Source organism: Anthonomus grandis, chromosome 6, assembly GCF_022605725.1.
Source record: "Anthonomus grandis grandis chromosome 6, icAntGran1.3, whole genome shotgun sequence".
In the NCBI taxonomy this organism is placed as follows: Eukaryota; Metazoa; Arthropoda; class Insecta; order Coleoptera; family Curculionidae; genus Anthonomus; species Anthonomus grandis.
In genome coordinates, this window is record NC_065551.1 from 27,340,486 (window position 1) to 27,362,847 (window position 22,362).

Consider the following 22,362-nt stretch of genomic DNA (forward strand, 5'->3'; position numbering starts at 1 on the left):
AGTTTATGCAATAGATAAGAATCCTTTATTAATTTAAATAATTACCTTTTACCGATAATTGGATACTTACTAAAGTACCCAAATTAGTTTTAAAAGTAGGCTTCCAGATTTAAGAGCTATCGACAACACTGTTAAATAATGACAACCACATGTTATCAATCTTCTCTTTTCATAACCTCACTTAATTCAAAAACAAAATGTGGTTTTGAAACTTTTCCTTTAGGTATTTTTACTGAAAACAACATAGAAGTGAATATAATATTCCCAATAATATTATTTGGGATAAAAAAAATTATTTTAAAATGACAAGATTCGCAAGAGCCAAAGGTTCTAAGGCTTCGAACGAAAGATTGCCAGAACCTGCTACTTCATGGAGTCAAATGAAAGCAGAGCTTCTAAACAAGAATAATGAGCTTGCAGAGAAGAAAGAACGCGAGAAAGCTCTAAAACAACGCCAGGAAAACTACCAAAAATTTTTAGATCAAAAGGAACAGGAAGAAGAAAAACAAATCTCATGGGCAGATTTTCCAACATCAGATAACCATCTAGAGTCAAAAAAAAGAAAAAGATTTAGTGATTTAAATAAGAGTGACAGTGAAATTAAGAAAAAAATTAATAAGAACCAAAACTGTGCCAATATAAAAATAGAAACTCCTGATTTAATGGGATTAGATTCAGATGGTGACTCGGATGGTCAATTTTCAGCTTTAAAGCTAAAATTGGATAAAGTCCTCGATCAAAAAGGTAATGACAGTGATGATGAACCACCTGAAGAAGCTAGCATTACAGAAAAACCAGAAGAAATTGTTGTTAAAAAGCCGAAACTGACAAAAAAAAAGTTAAAAATAGTTGTAGACAAAGAGCAGCAAATTTCAAATGAGGCAAATACTAGCCCAATAATTACAAATGGGGTTCAAAGTGATAAATCTAATAAAAGTTCAATTAAGCCAGAACATAAAATTGAACTTTCTGAAAAAAGTAAAAAACTAATTGAAAAGAAATTGGAAAGAAAAAGGAAACAAAATGAAACAAAAATTCTTAAAAAGCAAAAGAAAAATAATACCGATAATACCTTAAAAAAAGCCAATACACCAAATGAGGAAAATCAAACAGTAACACCAAAACCTTCTATCAGTGGCACTTCAGATGAAGAGTTCTTGAAAAAAAAACAGAAAAAGCTTGAAAGAAGGAAGAAACAAAAAGAAAAAAAAAGTAAAATGATGAAACAGGCATCTAAAGAATCAGTTGAAGACAAAAAGGAAGTCTTAAGTGAGAAGGACCTGTTAAAAATTCAAAGGAAAAAAGAAAGAAGAGCCAGGCAAGCTGATAAAAGAAAAAAGATTAAGGAGGCAAAGTTACTGGCTGAACAAAATACAGAACTCAGCCAAGAAAATAAGGATGAAACTAAACCAGTAAGTAAATTTTAAATATACATAATGAACATAATAGTATTAGTGCTAGCATCTCATAGATTCAGATAATTTTATAAAATTTCTATGTATATGCTTTTGCATAGCATGTACTCTGTTTACTATTTAATAATGTGCCTTTAATATTTATAGACTTTCAAGAAAGTGAAAGATTCAGCTGAACAAAATGAATATATTAAGGAGGAAAATGAACAGAAGCATAAAATACCTGTAAGTCAATAGACATTATGTTAAATACAATTAATTGTAGAATTGAAGGTAGTTAATATAGTTAAGTTAACATTTCAATATTAATTATATGTATAGTTTTCCAGCTTTAAGTAATTGTTTTAACATGAAATATTTTTTACTCTGGATTAAGAATAATCAGCATCCATTGACAGGGATAAAAGAATTAACTGTCACCTTAAAAATTTCATGTGACACATTAAGTATAATACTTGTTAAGGATCCATAAAGGTCTTAAAACATTGATTTGTGTGCATTAAAATACTTTCCTAATATTTGTTTTTTTTTACCTACCAGGAGCAAGTTTTACTAAATTTATTATCTACTACTTTCATATATCTTTTATAATTTGTCCATATAGACTAAGGCAAACAGGGCTTGATGTCATATGTTTTCATTATAATTCTCAACATATATATCATACTAGAAATTTTGAAAACTTAGAGTTTTTATTTTTTAGTTTGACAATGGAAAGGCTTCAGCAGAAGAGAAGAAAAATGTACTTCATAATGGAGAACATGAGCCTCAAAATGGTTATACCAAACCTCCTTTGAACAAACAAAAAAAACTATTACAGAAACCTCAGAACCAGAAGAAAGCAAAACCAAGAGATGACAAAGAGCACCAAAGTAAAAAAGATAAACCAGAAAAAATGATAATCAATGGAAAAGAAATTGAAATTGGTTATGTTGAGGGTTTCCCAGTTAAAAAAGAAGATGCTGACAGGTTGAAACGCCTAAGGAAAGAAATGATCAGCAAAGGGCTGCCCAGAAGTGAAATTAATGCTTCCTTAAAGCTCGAAAGGCGACGTGCAGAAAAGGCTTTGGCAAGAGAAAAGAAATTTGTAAGTTTCCTTTGAATTTCACCTGAATGAATTGAACATATAATTTTTTTACAGGTATGTTTCAACTGTAGAAAATCTGGACACAATCTGTCTGAGTGTCCTGAACTAGACAAGGATCAAGTAGCACAAACAGGTAAGAAACCAATAAAACTTGATGAAAATTGATATTAATAATTCTCATTGCTTTAGGTACAGGCATTTGCTTTAAATGTGGATCAACAGAACACACCCACTTTGAGTGCAAAGTAGTAAGGGGACTAGACTACAAGTTTGCTACATGCTTTATTTGCCAGGAGCAAGGGCATATAGCCAAACAATGTCCCGATAATCAAAGAGGGTTGTATCCTAAAGGAGGTACACATTTATTTGTCATTTTAATAAATAAGTTTGTTAATTATTGTTTTTTTGTAGGCTCTTGCAAAGTATGTGGAGATGTGACTCATCTAAAAAAAGATTGCCCCAAGTACCAAGCTCAACAAGCACAACTTCAAAACAGTCTCAATGTAGGAACAATGGACAGTGGAAATCCAGATGATTTGGATAGTAATTCACACAGTAATTCATTTGGCGGAAGTGGGAGAAAGATAAATAAAATTATAAAATTTTAACCTTTTCACATGATTGTAAATAGTATGGTCAATAGTTGATAAGTATAAAGTAACATTTTAATGATTACTAATATATATATTATGATGATTGTTAGAAGTTTGGATTATATTTGTTAATTGTAACCATTGACAGGAATTAAAAGTTGCTATTGTAATAATTATTGTATTTTTTTGGTTAAAGTAACTTATCTCAAAATAACTTTATAAAGATATTCTAATGAGAATTGAAAAATATCTAAGTCAGCTTACAGATGGTTTTTATATACATCTTAAAATGATTTATTTTTTCAATTTATTAGAATTATCTAAAATAATTGTACAAACAAATCGTGGTCGTAAATTAATCATAAGTAAAAATATGATCTTATTATTTGAACATGGTATGTAGGTAACTAAAATAGTTGCATGTATGAGTCCTTAAATTATAATAGGGTGATAAGGGGGTAAAATCTGTTTTCATTTGAAATCTACAGAAAGCTCCGAAGCAATATTCTGTTTTAAACAGTTACTATGATTTAAAAAACCAACTATAGTTTCTCTTCATATTTAAATGTAGTTTGTAGAAACTCCCTACAAATCTTAAAGCTTTTACACAGCTTATTCCTTTACGGTTTTTTGACAGCGTATAACTGTTTTAAAATAGTAAATTACAATTTTAAAAAAATATAGCAGCAGTGATATACCCTCAAAAACGAATAAACCAAATGGAATCATTTAAAACATAGTGATGTTCCACTTTTCACAATCTAGCGAGAAGCTTTGATTTTTCTGTTCGGCCTGATATAGGCCGAAACGATGGCAATAAAAAAAAAGTTTTGAAGAGCATCGATTTTAATTGACCCCTTATCCAAATTAACTCTTAAAAGTTAACAAAATTAAACTGGTTCACTAAAACAACACACAAAATAAAAATATACATTTCTTATTTTAACTACAATTCATAATATATATATAAATGATACTTATATCTTCCATCTTATTTTAAATTTCTTAATTTTTTAAATTCTATGAAGTAAATATAATATAAATTATAAATCTATTTAATATTTTCCAGCCATCAAAGTAATCCTCTGGCTAACTCCACAACCTACGGTGCCATTAAAAAAATCAGGAAAATTACTTTCCAGAACCCTCATGCTCCTTCGTTTGATATCCGGCATAACGCAAGTAGACAAATAACAGCTCGGCGAAGTATAAACCATCTCTCCTCTCGAAAAAGTTGAATTATTAGCATCCCATCTGTAGATTTCCGGTTTTCCCTCGTACCTATAGAACAACGCTGACCCACCATCTGTCCCAAGTACAATTATTTTTCCATCTTTCACTCCTAAATCTTCAACTTTTCCTGTTGCGGCTCCCGCTCGGAGGTAATCAGTGCGAATCGAAAATATTCTTGATCCGGAGAGGTATGTTAATATAAGATATTTGTTTCTATCAGATTTTTGTATTAAGGCGGCATAAAGGACGTCTTTTCTGGCTTCAGTTATAGCCTTAGGAAGCACCAATCTATATCCTTTTTCGCCTATAACATCAAATACTAGCACAGATCTTGTAGCAGCATCAGTAACATATATAAAAGGCTGGCCATCATTACCATAATCCGCAATAACAAATTGGATTCTGGAAGCTTTGACAACTAATCCGGACATATCAAGTGTTTTTACCCTTTCTCCGGTTGCTATGTTATAGCCTACCACTTTTGGTAAACATTTTCTTATAGGATTTTCAAGAATATTCACCACTCCATTGTCGATGGCCCAAAGAATTCCATGTGCATCAATACATATATGCACAACACATTTAAGACCCGTCTGGTTGGAAAGTTCTTGTTCTGACCAGCATGGGAAAGGAACCAGCACTGGTTCGGAATATTTAGGAATCAAGTAGAGCCGTGCCAAAGTGGCTGGAACTCCTGGTTTGTAACGTGGTAGGGCCACGAAGACATCATCGTTGGAAATACCCGCACATGAGGCAATTATATTTTTCGAAATATACAGTTCGTTGGTCTTGTAGTTAAGTTCAGTTGTTTCATCGGGGAAATCAAATGTTGCACCTGTCCATTCGATGAATTGGTTGGACGCCTTGATGAATGTTATGCATAATGCCAATGAAATTAAAACACTGCTGAACATTGTGATCTCTAAAAAAATGAAGGAAGTTTCTGCAGGATATGAATACAAAATGTACAAAATATCTAAAGGAAAATAATGAATTTTCCTATTTATATTATGTTTCTTGGAATCAGTTTAGTGTTTTTATGTTGCATTAGTGAACGTGCCAACGATAATAACATATAATTGTGATATTTCCAGGTAATACATGCATGTATATTGTAAGATTAAAACAGGAAAATTAATTACATAAAAGCCTTGCTTTTTTATACGTTTTTACAAATCATCCTGATGATGGCAAAAAGATTTGTTTTTTTGAATGTTTTCCAAACTATATTGCAAAACTTCCTCGCTTATCGCGTAGTTTAATTTGTAAATTTTATTATTCTTATTTTCGCTTTATTTACAGACAAACACAACCAGATTCAAGCCAAATTAATCAATAGGAAATCATTTAAAATATAAATTGGTTTTTGAGAAAGTTCACTATGTAAAAATGGCTTGACGCTAGGTGGATTAATTATTTAAATTTAATTTCAAATATATTTATTAATAGGTTTAAGCAAATTATTGCGATAAGGTAATTTAATTTGGTATATAGGGTCAACGATTTGAACGAATTATATATCATATTTTTCCTAAGACATGTAGACGCGGCCTTAATGTCTTAATGTTACATATTTAAATGGCGCATTTCAGGATGTACATAATATGTATACTGCATGCAGGGACTGCATGTATACAAAGTCCTTTTGTTAGAGGAAAATACATGCAATACATGGAAAAATAGGATTATTATACTTTGATAGTGAGATGTTTCCAATGTTCTAGGCATATTTATGTGTCAATAACGATATAAAGGAACTGTTTAATGTTCTAAAGCCATACAGTGTGTGTCAGCCAAATGGAATAAATTAGCTAATAAATAGATGGGAGCGTGTTGAAAAAAACACTCGAATACGGCGACTGGTTTTTATAGTTGCGCATTTTTTTTCATAAAAACTTTTTATACAGGCTGTATCGGATAACGGTGGTCAATACCAACTTGCTTAGTTTAAGCATAACACCCTGTATGTTAATTAATTTTTAAATTCCTCAAATCATTTTAGACATATTTTGTATACAATGTCCTATACCTATCTTTGACTGTTTCGGAAATATTAAGTAAAATTCAAAAAATAACATTTAGAAAAGAAAATTATTTATTTTTCAAGATTCTCTACAACTCACTTAATACTTCTTGCCCATTTAGGTCTTGGTAATGAAAAAGCAAGCAAAAACTATTTCAGCGTTCCTTTTTATTGATATGAGAATAAAAAAAACTAAAAATTGTTGCTTACTTTGGTTTAAAATGCCAGACTTAATATTGACTCATGTTGCATGATAGAAGTAGTCGTCAATGCTATAGTCGTTTGAATTTCATTAACTACAAGCCAGAAAAATGATTCATTTAACAGAAATGCACAAAATAACAATTCTACAGATGATTGGCTATGGAGATAATACACGGACGCAAATGGAAGTAGCTCGCTTATTTCACGAAAAATTTTCAAATTTGCCGCCTTTAACCCAAGGGACAATTAGTAAAACAGAAAAGCAATTCCGCGAGCTGGGCCACATTAGGCAGGAAAAAAAGCAGCTGCCAATGCAATAAGTGAGGATACCAAATTGTCTGTTATGCTCGAGTTTGAGGAACACCCACATACATCTACTCGCAAAGCAGCCCCAGTACTCGATATTAGCTATTCATCAGTTATTAGAATATTAAAAGAAAACAAAATGGATCCCTATAAAATTATACCCACCCAGGAGCTCACGGAAGACGATTTTGGCAGGAGAATGTATTTTTGTAAACAAATGATGGCAATGTCAGACAGCAATGTGATCCAATTAGAACATGTTATGTTTTCTGATGAGTGCGTGGTTCTCTTCACGGTCATGCCAATCGTCAAAATTGCCGCTATTGGTCCAGGGAAAATCCTCGCTGGACGAGAGAAGACAATACTCAATACCCTGAAAAGGTTAACGTGTGGGCAGGAATTATTGAAGATCAGATCATAGTTCCCTTTTTTATTGAGGGCAATTTGAATGGCGATAGTTATTTAGAATTGCTTCAAAATAATCTAGTGCCAACGTTGGCCAACTGTATCCTGATCCAGGAAACCCACAAGTTCCACCGAATATGATATGGGTTCAACAAGATGGAGCACCACCCCACTATCAAATAAATGTCCGGCAGTACCTCAACCAACTATTTCCAGATCGGTGATTAGGGAGGCGAGGATCGATGGAATGGCCAGCACGGTCTCCCGATCTGACGCCATTAGACTTTTTCTTATGGGGATATGTGAAAACTATTGTATACAAAACTAAACCCACTGATTTAGCTGACTTACGAAGACGAATAACCCTGGCAATTAGATCGATCACACCTGAGATGTTAAGTAACGTTAGAATAAATTTCTATTTACGGGTAGGGTGTTGTCAAGACGTTCGTGGCGAGCATTTTGAACATCTCCTACATTGACATTATTGTTTAGATTTGTATTATGTATAAGTTTTTGAATATGTTGTAACAATTTTCGGCAAATAAATAATTTTCTTATCTAAATTTTATTTTTTGAATTTTACTTAATATTTGCGAAACAGTCAAAGATAAGTATAGGACATTGTATACAAAATATGTCTTAAATGATCTGAGGAAACTAAAAATTATTTAACATACAGGGTGTTATGTTTAAACTAAGCAAGTTGGTATTGGCCACCGTTATCTGATACTCCCGGTATAAAAAATTTTTATGAAAAAAAATGCGCAACTATAAAAACCAATCGACGTGTATATTTATCAAAAAATTAGGTTTTTACAGAGGTGGTAAACTTAACGCGGATATACTATATGTATGTACATAAGCACATTGTTTATGCTAACTTAATATTTATTGATTAAAAATAGTAAACCTAAAAAAAGTCTGGGTCTCAATCAAGACTTTACTGCTAATCAATCATTTACACCAAGGGCGTGTCTGGTAGTAGTTGCCAATTAACATTTAAAAATACTTATCAGATCCAATATAATTTTAATTACATTAACGCTATTTTTCATGCATAAATTTTCCTCGCCAGTGGCCACCATTGAAATAATTGTCGCGAAGATCTTTTGGGAGAGTTACTGTGAGACAGTTAAGTAAGGTTACATACTTACGAAATACATGTTTGTTTACTCCAAGAAATTCTACTTTCGCTTTTTTTTTGATAGTATCGTTCTTTTGTGATTTGTTACTTTTACGCATGTATTGTGACATATGGCTGGTGAAACGACTCCTACATGTTTTTCACTTTTATGCCATAAAATAATCAAAATTTAAATTACGTATACTACACAAATCTGTTCTTAGTATATGTAAATTTTAGTCTGTGTTAATTAAATTTTGTAAGTAATTTGGCTTTCTCGAATGCATTAAAGCAGAAGATTACACTTTGCTCATCTGTTTTTTGCTCACAAATGAAAAATTGTTTCCAATGCTCATTCTATACGCTTTTTAGAAGAATCGCTAGTGGCGGCCCTTTACGGCATTGATGCGCAACATCTGCAGTCAGTTGTATTGTCTATTTGTTATTTCTTTAATAATTTGAAACTTAAAAGAATAAATGCGTTGAAGAGTCTTGAGCAGGAGGCGCAGTTTCAAACCATGAATTTCGATTCTTTTTGACGGAAGTCTAATTAAAAGGTGTGTGAAGCTGTCGATTGGTTGGCATTTGGCAATGGCTCTGGCTTATGAAACGCCTAAAGGATTTTAATAAAAACATTTATACGTGTCTAGGATAAATATATTATTTTATATGTAAAAGTTTCAATAGATTTCAAATTATTATTTAAAATAATATTGCGCACGCACAGCCCAAGCCCCTTTCATGTTTTATTATAGTAAGGAGAGTGCTTTTAAAATAAAACATGGCAGTTTATAATACAATTTTGCTCCACATTTTAGTTTTAATGTAACACTATTCATTGTGCTTTTACATTTAAGCTTAAAACATTTTATAACTTTAAAAGCAGATTATTCCTAATTTCTTTCAAAATATTCTATTAATAGATATATTGAAAATTCTGGTCGCTTTCAAAATCCAAAAATCGTGGAGAAAATCGCACTAGTAATGAAATAGACTATATCTGTAGTTTGATTATCTATAGCTTAAGCAATTTTAAAATAAAAAAGAAAATTTATTAAAAGTAGCCAGAGTAAAATGAAATGCTGTCAATCCAAAGAAATTATAAAGAATACACATTTATTAATTTTCGGGAATTGGAACCGATCCAAGTTATACATATCGCAGAGAATCTTAAACTTCTTTTCCTAAATCAAAAATAGGGTGAAGTTGAAGAAACTATTCTAAATTATGTTTAGGTATTAAAACTGATTTAGCTTACTATTTATCTTCAAATTTCGCTGCAAAATCATAATAAAATAAAAGTTGTATATAATAATTCAATACAAAAATCACGAAACTATTTTACAGCAAAAAATTCTTTCTTCTGCATAAACTTTGTTGTAATTAAAGCATTGGCATTTATATTCGTATATTCTTGGAAGTGATTTTACAAAATATAAGGTAATTTACCCATTACCCATATGCATTCTTAAGGTTAACTTAATCAAGCAGAAATGGCACGTGCTATTGTAGGTTAAAGGTCTGCTAATAAACAAACAATGTATAAAACGTTTGCTTACGCAAGTAATAATATATTTGCGAATATTTTAATAAATCAAAACTTATTAAATTAATAGTAGCAATACTATTATGCTAGTTCATTGATTCAGGAGTAATTAATTATATGGCTTTAAAAACTCATTCATAAAAATATGTGTTAAATATGTAGTGATATTTAGCATAGGAATGTGAAAAGTATGAGAAAAGGGAAATGATTTTATACATTTTGCAAGTATTGCTGATTAAATATAATTTTAATAATTTAATAATTTTAGTGCAAAAAAAGGAAAGTTTTTATGTAACGATTGCAAGTGCCACAAGGATATAAAATGAGTTGAAGATAACAAGGTTACGAAAAAAAGGATACTTAGCATTAAAATCGAAGTTTCAAGTATTTTTAAGCATTCCAAATATCGCGAATATTTATAATAAAATTATGCCACGCTTTTCATCTGCAGCAAATTTTAGTTTATTAGAAACATTTTTTTTAATAATTGCAGAGCAACTACAGTGAAATAAAATTTAGAATTAACAAAAAAATCGGCGTTTTCCTCATTTTCTTCGGTGACATTTTGACTTATTTCGAAGCATAGCAACTCATATATGGTCCCAAAATTTATGAGCCTTTAATTTCATGTAATAAAATATGACGAGACTATTTTAAGAGAAATTATTAAAAAAAATACATTTTATGTTCGAATTATATCAGTATAATTTTATGACGATTACAACAGCTACAGAAAAATGACAAAAATTTAGATATCCACATGATTTTGTATTTACATAGATGGTACGAGTATATTTGGACTCATCAAACTAATATATCAGCTATATAATTTTCCATATAAGATTTATTTGCATAACCACCAAAAGCACAACTAAATTTTAAGGCAATTGAAAAACAATTACAAATTATGCTTACTTTATAAAATTAATGCCGCGACCTTATTAATACAGTATGTCTGATATAAGCAAAATTAGTACGCTACATTTTCCCATTTACTTATAACCGGAAGTTTATAGCAATCAAGTTCAAAAATGCGACATATTTTCGTAATTTATGGGATTGTCATCCAAGTAAGTTTAATTAAGAATACAAACTGTTTGGATATGGAAAAACTTGAGTCTTTGGGTATAAATAGTGATGTTTACATAAGTGATATTGCAGTTTATTTAAACAGGGCCTTTTTAACAATCCCACGGACAATTTGTGATAATAATGTGACACACCCAACTTTCGTGGAAGTACCATGGAAGGAATATAATGTTATTTTAAAAAGCAGGTAAATGTGGTCATAACTATGATAACTTTTAAAGTAAAAAAAATTGTATTTTCTCTTTTAAACTTTAAGTTAATCGCAGAGTTTAAGTTTAATATAATAGAACTCTCTTTGGCATAAAAATCAATACTTAAGCACTTTAATGTATTACAAGAAAAAAAAATCCATATGTAAGTACTTTGAAAAAGGGTAAAACTTACCAAAACTTTTGTGATTTGTGTTCCAAATTCAACACCATTTCTTGATTTGTCGCTCTAAACGACTTGAAACTCCTGAAAACATAGATTTCTTATTAAAAAGAATACCATAAATTAAAAAAAAATCTGGAATACAAGTAATGATAGACACAAGATTTCTAGAAAAAAAATTAAAAGATTTGCAGATTTTAAAAAATACATAATTTTTCTTTAGAAATGGAAAACATTCAACAAAATTGATTCTGCGCACACAAATAAAAATAATATTTTGTTGTTTCCATTTTTGTCTTAAAATCCGAATACCGAACATAAAATCACTCTGAAATGTATAAATGATAAAGAAAAAACTCTGCTATGTAATATAAGAGACTGAATAAAGTACTGCATTAAAACCATTAATATCTTTATTTTAGATTTAGTAAACATATAGAAGACCAAATTTGGGCAGAGTGCGATAACCTACAAAACGCAATTTCTTTGGCAAAAGAAGGTCCTAAGGCTAAACTGTGGATTTTAGATAAGGGAAATGAGTTTTGTCCTCCAAAGCTAATGACCTACAGTATATTTCATAACAAATTTTTGGAGGAAGAAATTATAGAGTTAGCCGATATACCAAAAGAGGGATTAAGCACTATAGTGGTTGAAAATGAACCAACAATCGGTAATCATAGGTATGACATAATCATTGACAAACAACAATTTGTTAATTTAAAATAAATTATAGGGCTTTCATAGCTAACGCCGGAGAAAATACCATATTAGTATGCTTCCTCGCCAAATTAGAATGCAACAAAATTAATCTGATAGAAAAGCGAACCCCGCCATCAACAGTACTTGTAGATTTTCTGGATATTTCTAAAACTGATTCAACCATGTATTTAACAGGACTTCAATCGTCAAACCTATGGTCCTTTGATTTGGCAAATTTACCCACTGAAAGTGGAAAAAAGGTAAAAGAGTTTGTTAGACATAAACCCTTGATCAACACTTTAGTTATAGCATGATCCTCCTTTTGCGGTCAATGTGAAATGGGTTGGCGAAACTCTAGGACTTTCTAGCGGATTAGAAACTGATTACAAGAATGGTCTTCTTTACTATCTTACTAAGGATTATGCTATTGTAAGGTGGAATACTGAGTAAATATAGAAGATAATTTGTTAAAATATGAGTTGGACAAATAATTTTTTTAGGGAGGTGTTACAAGCAGAAAATCACGAAGTATTGGCACAATCTTATGAGAAACTTGCATACGTTTCCCGACTCTTTACGGATTCTCAAGGAAGTGTGTATGCTTTGGTAAATCCATTTGGTCCATTTACATGTAATAATGATACAGCAGAAGTGAATCTGGATAGTTTAGAAAGAGTGCAGCAGATTATGAAATATAACAGATTATTGGATAGGTTTTTTTTTTAAATAAAATTTTAATCTAAAAAAATATACCATATTTGTGCATTATTTGAGAGTAGTAATTTAATAAAATACCATTGAGAGTCATTAACCTAAGATATTCCAATTTAGTTCATTTCCAATTATTTCAAATATAGACAATTGTTTGAGCGGGGTCGTGGCTATTTAAATGGAAATAAAGGTCTTGCATGAACTGTAAAGCAACTTGAACTTTATCTGAGATAAACCGTATAATTTATAACCACGAATAGGCATAATTGATATCCATGATGTTCTTATTACCTATTTCTCGGTGCTGTTTTTAAAAAAAATATAATTACGGCTTGAGAATAACGAGGTGTGTTGCCGCAGCCCACAAATGCGTAAAAATATTGTGCCTAACAAATTATTTAAATTTTCTACATGCATTTTCTTCATTAGAATTCATTATTATTTTTATTGAACTTTGCAACTGTGCGGTAAAGTCCACACTGTGTCCTTTGAATTTACCGCCAATGAAATTTACTACCCACAAGCGATTAAATTTACATACTTATTCCAGTGATGCCAGTTTAATACAAAAATTCGACTTTATTTAACAAATAATTAAGTTAACATGTTATTAATTATATAAATATTTATGAACAAATGTATGTATCTAACAAGTCCATTTAATAACTGGTCTTGACCAGAGGGTAAATAACCATGCTGGGGCCAAGGCTTCCAGTGCAATCATTAATATAATCATGAAAGTTACTCTCTATGACCCACATCAACTGCTTCCATCCAGGTGTCACTTGAGTAGCCATCCTACAGTCGCCCCCTTTTTGTACTAACTTAAAGTTTTCTCGATTAAAGCTGCTATCAGAATTCCAAATATATATATCTGATTCACCTTTATATCTAAAAAAGATGCCTAATCCATTATCAGTACCTAAAAGAATCATTTTGGCATTATCAGCTTTTAAACCGATATCCTCAATAGCTTCGATAGACTGTCCTGTCATAATGTGTTTAGATTTAATAGAAAACATTTTGGGAGATGAAAGGAAGGTAAAATAAAGTACATTTCCTAAGGGTTTTCTTGCTAACTGTATGTACAAGATGTCCTTAGTTGTGGTGAAAACTGTTGGTGGAAGTACGAAACAGTATCCAGAGCTATTACTGATATTAACCACCACGATAGATCCAGTACCAGCGTCAGCGATAAAGGCAAAAGGTACTCCAGTGTTAGAGTAGTCGATGGTCAAGTACTGTAGTCGGCTCTCATCAGTTAGGTAAGGAGCTACACTAATGCTTTTCATTAATTCCCCACTTTTTATGTTAAAACCCCAAATTTTAGGTTCACAACGTCTAACGGGCTGCTGCAGAGTGTTACAAATACCCAAATCCAAAATCCAGATATTACCAAAGGCATCTAGAACTAAATCTATAGCATTCTGGATGGATTCGCAATTTCCCTCCTCCTGAAAACTCCAGGATGGGAATGGTTCCAGATGAGGGTTAGGTGCATTTTCTTTTAAATTAAGTATTGCCACAGTAAACGGAACTCCAGGGCGGTATCTCGGTAGAGCAACAAATGCGATATTCTTGTAGAATTGAAACCTGGTTGCTATTAGGTTTTTGGGAATGTACCTGCCCGATGTGGTGTAAATGTTTCTGGTAGATTCACATGGAAAGGTTAGTTGGTTTCCGCGTAATTTAAAGCTCATTTCCCTAATAAGATTCTTATCGCAATATGAAGCGAGGGCTGCTGTTACCATTAGGGCGCTTAGGAGGAGAGATTTCGCAAGTACGACCATTTTATATTGAATTTCTAAAATATATGAAGTAAATTAGTAATTAAAAAAAGCTGCTTACAAAAAAAGCTAAATACAAAAATAAATAAAAAGCTGCAAAACAATTATTGGCCTTGTTTTTTCTCAACAATAAGCATGTGGTGCCCACTGACACGCCACTGGACCTAATAATTTCAATCTAGTTACAGCTAAATAAGCGTCTTATAACTTCAAATAACTGCACCTAATTTCAACCAAATCGGTTTAAGGATAGTTATAGTATTTTTAAAATACCGTTATTTTTTTGAACCTTCATCGCCCTGTATCTCAGAAACAAAGCAACTCCCGACATTTAAATAAAATTATTTTTTTTAGTCTAAGAGGCGGATATACACTGTTTAAAAATGGGTACCAAATATTGATTTTTACAATTGTTTTTTTTACATGTATCTCAACGACTTTATTTAAGTTTCGTTCTATTAAAAAATGTAGCAAATTTCAAGTAAGTACTAAATAGCACCAATAACAAGTTATTATTAATGTAATAATTATGTAACTTATTTTAACTTATTTATTATATTAATATTATTTAATAATTTTGGATAATCTTTGATGATATTTTCGTTTTTAAATTTAATATCCTGAGTAACAGAAAATGAATAGTTCACACGTCGCGTCGGGACAAAGTTGTAATAATAATAATAATACGATAGTTTATGATGAAAAAATTTAGGAGTAAATAAATATGATTTAAGTTTTCGAAGATTTTAATAAAATGTTTTATAAATGAGAATATAATTGTAAAAATATCTACCTACAAAATTTAGAAAAATATTCATGAATAAACTTGAATATCTCACAAAAAATATAATAAGTATTTTATTTTTAATTATCTGCATCTTAAAAATGAGCAATATTTTAAGACTGCAATATTTGTAAAGAACTGTAAAAATATTTTATTAAAAAGAATTTTTAAATACTTAATTATAGTCATTAAAAAGATAAGGCTTTTTAATAGCAAATATTCTTTAAACAATCATAATTGCTAGGTCTAAAGAAGGTTGCATTATACAAATTGTATGCGGAAAAAAAAAGATTTGAAAAGTTCAGGGCATGATTGTACACACCCACTGCAAACAATATTATTTAAATAGTTGATCTAGCATAGAATGTTATTTAATTTTTATCTTGTGGTGATTTTTTATAAAACATCTATCTTTTTACACTTTACTAAGCATATATTTAGTAAACAAAATGCAAATTTAAAAAAAAACTGATTACTTCATCGGAAAATCTGCTTTTATTTCTTCATACCTTATTATTTTAATTAGCAATGCAAATGTTGACAATTGGCGTAAGAACAATAATGGAAAAGAAAAAAAAATTGCGTAATCGGCTTCATCATTTTTATTTATCAGGTTTGTTAAGATTCTGAGAAAAAAATGTGATCATTTATTATAGTTGACCGCAATCAATATTAATTACTATTTAATAGAGATGATTCTTTGTTTTAGTTTATTAAAAATTCTAATGGTAGTAATAGCGAAATAAATTATCATACTTAAATTAGGTGCAGATACAGCAAATGCCAACCTATAATACTTTTGTTGAGAGTACTTTAATGCTTGCTGAGAAAACTTTCAATGAATAGTAATGTAATGTTTTGAAAAAAAAAATATTTCGGTTTTAGAAAAAAGTGGCAAAAAGAGTCAAAGTAATAACAACGATCATCTGAAAAATTGCACTCAATCATTGTTTCGCTAAAGACCAGAATGATTAATAATAGTTTTAATCCTGAAATGTCCAGTGGTAGATCAAGTGAGTTGGTGAAACGTTAGAGCCTATTTCGTTTAACAAAAGCTGCAAAAAATTAATTTAAAAAAAAATCTTTTTTTATTTTTCGGATTTAATAAGGTGTTAAATGGATACAAAAACAACGGAAGTAGATCACACGAAATACTCTTTACGTTTAATTGAACACGCATTTTAAATAATGGCGGTATATTCTGCATTGCTTCATAATAATAAGCTATTTATTTTCAATTATTATCAACAAAAGCTAATCAAAAGTAGTTCATGCAAGAGAAGAATTTTGTATATAGGTGATACATAAAGCAATAGATGTGTGAATGTGTTCTTCATTCCAATTCTTGGTACAAATAAAATAAAGTTCTAGAAAATCGAAATCTTCAGTTTTGGATATCCAATACTTTGTCAGTCAAATATATACAGGGTGTTTTTTATATATTGCGACAAAATTCAGGAACGTATTCTTTGGACAAAAATTCGCAAAAAAGTTCCTATAAACATTGGTCCCAAACCTTTTAGATTTTGAGCTACAGGGTGGTAAAGTTTTAACAAAAAAATTATTTTTTTTCGATAACTTAAATATCCCTGTAGATATTTGTCCAAAGATTGGTATGCAGGGTCTGTGTATCCAGAGCCATTTACCAACATACTTTTAACATTTTTATGTTCTCCAGTGGCGTGTGTGCGGGTTTTCCGCTGAATACTTTTATAAAGAAAAATGGTACGCCACTGGTTTTTCTTGTATTAAAAAATATTTTTAAATTCCCCGTTTTATTTGCAACATTTTTGATCCCTTGGACTTTGTCGGTTAGATGCACGGTTTTCGCACAAAAAATTAAAAAACATTTTTCTACTTTGACTGATCGCTAAAATTTATTTCTTCTATGACCGTTATAAAAAGTAAGTTTTTTTTTAAATTTTATTTAAATTTTATTTAACGTAACTATGGATAACGCCGCCGCAACGATAATAACATACTTGTTTAAGAGTTTAATCTTTTTACCACATTCTTCCTCTGCCCATACGATAAAGTTGATATTTGTAAGATTTTGTGATATTTTAAATTTTAAATCATAGTCACTGTCCTCCAGTTGACAAGATTAATTTGTTAAAAAAATGGCTAACAATTACACAAATAATGAAATAAGCGATATGCACTTCATTTATGGACTGGCTAACGGAAACGCACGAGAAGCCTTGCGTATTTATGCTGAACGTTACCCGAATCGTGTTATTCCTCATCACTCCATGTTTACGCATTTACACCAACGTCTAAGTGAAACCGGCAGCATTAAAAAACAAACCGCTGAAAACGGACATCCCCGAACAGTTACTCCTCAAATTGAAGAACAGGTGCTCAATGAATTCGAGGAAGATCCCACCACAAGCACTAGGAAAATTGCTCAGACGGTACACATTAGTAACTTTACAGTTTGGACTATTCTTAAAAGAAACCTTTTATACCCGTATCATATTCAGCGGGTGCAGGCACTTTTGCCAGGCGATTTTCCGAAAAGAACGGCTTTGTGTCGTTGGATGCAAGACCGCATAAGGCAAGATGCACCATTTATAAGAAAAATACTTTTCACCGATGAGGCTAATTTCTCCAGGGACGCAATTATGAACCTCCACAATAACCACATATGCCATTATGAGAACCCACATGCTGTGGCAGAAAACCGCCATCAGCACCAGTTTTCACTTAATGTCTGGGTCGGCATTATTAAAAACTTTCTCATCGGTCCATTTTTTTACCAGCAAGGTTGACTGGACAAGTGTATCAAGAATTTCTTAAAAATGAATTACCAGCGATGCTAGAAGATGTCCCCATTCAGCTGAGAGAGCAAATGTTTTTTTTACATGACGGTGCTCCAGTCCATTTTAGTTTAGTGGCTCGGCAATATTTGGATATTACGTATCCAAATCATTGGATAGGTCAGGGAAGTATTCACCCTTGGCCCCCACGGTCTCCCGACTTAAATCCGCTGGATTTTTTTGTGGGGCCACCTTAAATCACTGATTTATAGAAATCCAATTGATAATGTGGAGGAATTGCGTAATCGCATTATAACGTCTTGTGACATAATTCGGCAGACACAGGAATTTTTGAACGTGTCCACGTGTAAAAATAATAATATTACTTAAATAAATAATAAAAAATTAAATATTTTTTTATCACTTAAAAACTTGTATTTTAAATTAAAGATTGTAGAAGCAAAAGTTTTAAGTCCTCAATTACAATTTTATTAAATTGGGCTGGCTTTTGTACTAAGTTAATTAATAAGAATTTTATTTTTTATTATTAAAATAGCAACAAACTAAAAAAACGAATAATTACTAGAATAAAGAAAGTCTAACCAAATCTGAGCAACCTGTCCATGGTTTTTAATTTTTTCTGCGAAAACCGTGCATCTAACGGACAAAGTCCAAGGGATAAAATATGTTGCAAATAAAACGGGGAATTTAAAAATATTTGTAAGTACAAGAAAAACCAGTGGCGTACTATTTTTCTTTATAAAAGTATTCCGCGGAAAACCCGCACACACGCCACTGGATAACATAAAAATGTTAAAAGTATGTTGGTAAATGGCTTTGGATACACAGACCCTGCATACCAATCTTTGGACAAATATCTACAGGGGTATTTAAGTTATCGAAAAAAAAAAACATTTTTTTGTTAAAACTTTACCACCCTGTAGCTCAAAATCTAAAAGGTTTAGGACCTATGTTTATAGGAACTTTTTTGCGAATTTTTGTCCAAAGAACACGTTCCTGAATTTTGTCGCAATATACAAAAAACACCCTGTATAGTATATGTCAAGAGCGACTTTCCGAATGAGTTTTATAGCCATAAATGTTCGAAAAAATTTGGATAATACATCTATTACACTACTATTTAAGTGACCATATCAGATTTACCCAATGAATCATTATTCACTGATAGAAATGTCGTAATCTGCATTTTTTAAATTTAACTATGAATGGACCAGAGACCATTTTTGAGCAAAATTACCAAATTAATTAAAAAAAAATGCACGGAAAAATAACTATTTCATTGACAAACTTAACTTTTAGTTTAAAAAATTGTCAAGGTAACAAGAGGAATATAAACTGTGTAATCCCCCGAAAGCAACTTTTTAAACTAAGTAATTAAATTTTAAAAACCTGTTTATCAACCATAAAAATATTTTTTATAAAATCTACTACATTACAATATTTTATGTACATTCTCATATACAACGTGCATTTCGGCAAAATCCGTCGTCAAATCCAAATGTTGTTTAACGTTGATCTTACCTAACATTTGTCATGTCACGCTGACATTAAAATTCTATAGTAATTCCTACTTTTACCGCTCAAATGCAATATAATAATAAACATTATGTTACATTTTCTTAAACTGAATGTGTTAAATAAGTTACACTACAAGCAGTATGGAATAAAAATCCTGGTTGACTATATTATAAGTTAATTAATTTTTTATACCTATGAGACTGCAAAATACTTATAATAGTCATTGTGGCCTGCAAATAGTACTCTCGATTATTTTAGTAAAAAAAATTTATGTGTTTCGTGTATTAGTATATAAGTTACATTTTTATGACCTAAATATAATTGTTAAAACTAGATCATAACCTTGAAGAGGTTATTTAAAGCAAATATTTAACACAAGTAATATACAATTAATGTATTATGTATTCCGTAATTAAGTAATGTTTATTATTATTATGTTAAATAATATAAGGAGAAACTTTGTTGAAAACAAACGAAATATTGGTTAAGGCGTAATATCAATTACGCTTCAATCAAAGTACTTTTACTAATTTATATATTTGAGCGTTAATTGATTCAAAAGCGGTTTGTGTATATGTTGTTTACAGATTTTTTTGTTTGTTTATTATAATACATAAACAAGAGTGACAATTAAAATATTTTGTGCATATATTTTTTTTCCCGATAATGAATTACTTTTATCCATAATTTATCTCAGTTTAATTAATTAGCTCTCTGAATCTGTTTTACGATTTCTTAAATTAATCTTTGCAAAGGAAACGCAATATTTAAGTAGTTATTTATTTTTTGTCTGTTTTATATTATTTATTAGCATTTTTTCAGTATTTATTCTTTTCTAAGTTATTAAACTTATATAAACTGATGTTAATAAAAGCTTAAAAAATGAAATACTACATATTTATGTCAGCGTTTGGATAAATTAATGAAAGTAACTAACAATTTTTTTTATGACATTGGATATGTTTATTACTAAGACATTGAAGATGACAATAACTTCTTGAAGCATCACTATAATCACGAAATAGGTTTCGTAAGTTGTGTGACCCCAACTTAGAATTTTCATTAAAAAATTGGCATTTTTTTAATTGAAAATTTAAGTTTTCATTGAAAATTGCCTTTGTCAATGGCCATTATCGAAAAAGCGGATAATATAATTTTGGTTTTCAATTTATATTTTAGAATTTTGAATCCATTTAAATTGAGTAAAAAATTAAATGAGCAAAAATGGGTTTTAAAATGTGTCGATTCTTAACGCTTAAAAATAAACAAAATTACCCCTACAGTTCTGGCGTAAACTTTATTTTTTGACAGCAAGTCTTAAAAGTCTCCCTAATTTATTTTAATTTTGGATGTTGCCATTAAAAGGGCTAAAGTCCGTTATTTATGACTATTATATTAAAAAGCCTAAAATCCTTCAATTCATTTACTATTTTGTGATTAATTATTTAACAATTTCCAGCCTAATTATCCTAGTTTAATAGGTGAATATACTATGTCTAACTATTGGTGTTGATCTTTTTCTCTTATTTATATCAACTAATTTTAATTATCCTGCAGACTATTTTTTTAAATCTATTTTTTACCTGACTAGAAATTCTGGTATGTTGGTATGGTATACTTACTTCCAGGCACTTTAGAAAATTGTTGATGATTTTTTATGGATCCGTAATTTGTAATGTCTGTCTTGTCATCTTTTTTGTGGATAGGGCATACTTTTGTAAGTATCAGGGATAGAGTTAAGTTAGTGCAAAGAAAAAGCAGTTTAATAAAAATGGCTGCAATCAGAATTCATACCGTTTTCCAGAAAACCTGAAGCAAAGATGTGCGAGGAATATCGAACCATTTATAATTCTGATACAAATAATAAAATTGTTTCTTAAAATCATCTAACGACGAATTTATACAACAATAAATATCCGAAAATCAATTTGGTTCCATAAATGCAGTTGGAACCAGAGAGTGTTGTGAATTTATTTGTTTGTAAATATCACACTTCACTTTTAACTTCTAATATACAGACACTTCACTAATCAGATAGGAGTAAATTAGTTCTAGATTTTTAGAGTTGAATTGAGTGAAGAAAATCACAATTTTCTATTTTGATCCTTAATAGTTGTTCAGTTGTTTGATCATCATATTTTCAAATCTACGTAAGTATATTAATTTATAAAGAAGCACATACATAAATGTAATCACATTTCATTAAATCAATAAAAATGTTACTCGGCTAGACTAGTGTTTTCATTATATAGTTTCTTGAAATGTGTTTCATTTTTTAAACAGTTAATAGAGGTTTCCCGTATTTAATTATTAAATAAATGAATATAATTTACTAATTGTAAAATATATTGACTTAAATATATTAATTTTAATATTTATTAATAACAGGCTAATTTTTATAATGTTACTTGATATCTTCACAGAGTTGGTCAACAAGAATTCCTGCGTTCACCGGAATATTTTGAAAGATTACGCAGGAAGTCCTCAAATTACCACAGAATCTGATATATTAATTAATTTAAATAATAAAAGAGATCATTAATTAAAATATATTGTAAATTGATATTAAATCCATTTTGTTTGCATAATGATTAGGTATTATATATCTGATTTTTTTAATGTGTTAAACATGAGATCCAGTCCATGGTAACACCAATGAATTAATATTGCCTTACTGAATATAA

General features: G+C 30.3%; 4 protein-coding genes across 6 annotated transcripts in view; 2 read left to right on the forward strand and 2 right to left on the reverse strand.

Moving 5' to 3' along the window:
• The first annotated feature begins 164 nt into the window (after positions 1-164).
• LOC126737939 (DNA ligase 1-like) lies at positions 165-3,268 on the forward strand. Its single transcript, XM_050443056.1, has 6 exons — positions 165-1,412; positions 1,563-1,640; positions 2,119-2,502; positions 2,557-2,635; positions 2,692-2,856; positions 2,914-3,268. The coding sequence occupies exons 1-6, from the start codon at positions 303-305 to the stop codon at positions 3,108-3,110; spliced, it is 2,013 nt and encodes a 670-aa protein (XP_050299013.1). The 5' UTR covers positions 165-302; the 3' UTR covers positions 3,111-3,268.
• A 748-nt stretch (positions 3,269-4,016) lies between these two features.
• LOC126737559 (major royal jelly protein 1-like) lies at positions 4,017-5,266 on the reverse strand. Its single transcript, XM_050442487.1, has one exon. The coding sequence runs from the start codon at positions 5,240-5,242 to the stop codon at positions 4,151-4,153; it is 1,092 nt and encodes a 363-aa protein (XP_050298444.1). The 5' UTR covers positions 5,243-5,266; the 3' UTR covers positions 4,017-4,150.
• A 5,656-nt stretch (positions 5,267-10,922) lies between these two features.
• Positions 10,923-12,848, forward strand: LOC126737151 (uncharacterized). The gene is made up of 5 exons (XM_050441905.1): positions 10,923-11,214; positions 11,822-12,079; positions 12,133-12,358; positions 12,408-12,544; positions 12,599-12,848. Exons 1-5 carry the CDS (start codon positions 10,970-10,972, stop codon positions 12,822-12,824), a joined length of 1,092 nt encoding a protein of 363 aa, XP_050297862.1. The 5' UTR covers positions 10,923-10,969; the 3' UTR covers positions 12,825-12,848.
• The window catches only part of LOC126737149 (major royal jelly protein 1-like), a 41,981-nt gene continuing 31,030 nt past the window's right edge, over positions 11,412-22,362 (reverse strand). For 2 of the 3 annotated variants that reach the window (XR_007660896.1, XR_007660897.1), the window contains exon 2: positions 11,412-11,483. Coding sequence is in view for 1 of the 3 variants with exons in the window: in XM_050441904.1 (XP_050297861.1) it covers positions 13,469-14,613 (1,145 nt within the window). In the remaining 2 variants the exon portion in view is untranslated. Of the gene's footprint in view, positions 11,484-13,368; positions 14,614-22,362 lie in introns of those variants that run through there. The other variant, XM_050441904.1, reaches the window with a different exon arrangement.

Coding starts and splice junctions, on each gene's coding strand:
- LOC126737939 (XM_050443056.1), top strand. CDS start 303: ATGACAAGATTCGCAAGAGCCAAAGGTTCTAAGGCTTCGAACGAAAGA. Junction 2,503..2,556: donor TGGCAAGAGAAAAGAAATTT/GTAAGTTTCCTT, acceptor ATTTTTTTACAG/GTATGTTTCAACTGTAGAAA. Junction 2,857..2,913: donor AGGGTTGTATCCTAAAGGAG/GTACACATTTAT, acceptor GTTTTTTTGTAG/GCTCTTGCAAAGTATGTGGA.
- LOC126737559 (XM_050442487.1), bottom strand. CDS start 5,242: ATGTTCAGCAGTGTTTTAATTTCATTGGCATTATGCATAACATTCATC.
- LOC126737151 (XM_050441905.1), top strand. CDS start 10,970: ATGCGACATATTTTCGTAATTTATGGGATTGTCATCCAAGTAAGTTTA. Junction 11,215..11,821: donor AATGTTATTTTAAAAAGCAG/GTAAATGTGGTC, acceptor TCTTTATTTTAG/ATTTAGTAAACATATAGAAG. Junction 12,080..12,132: donor CCAACAATCGGTAATCATAG/GTATGACATAAT, acceptor AATAAATTATAG/GGCTTTCATAGCTAACGCCG.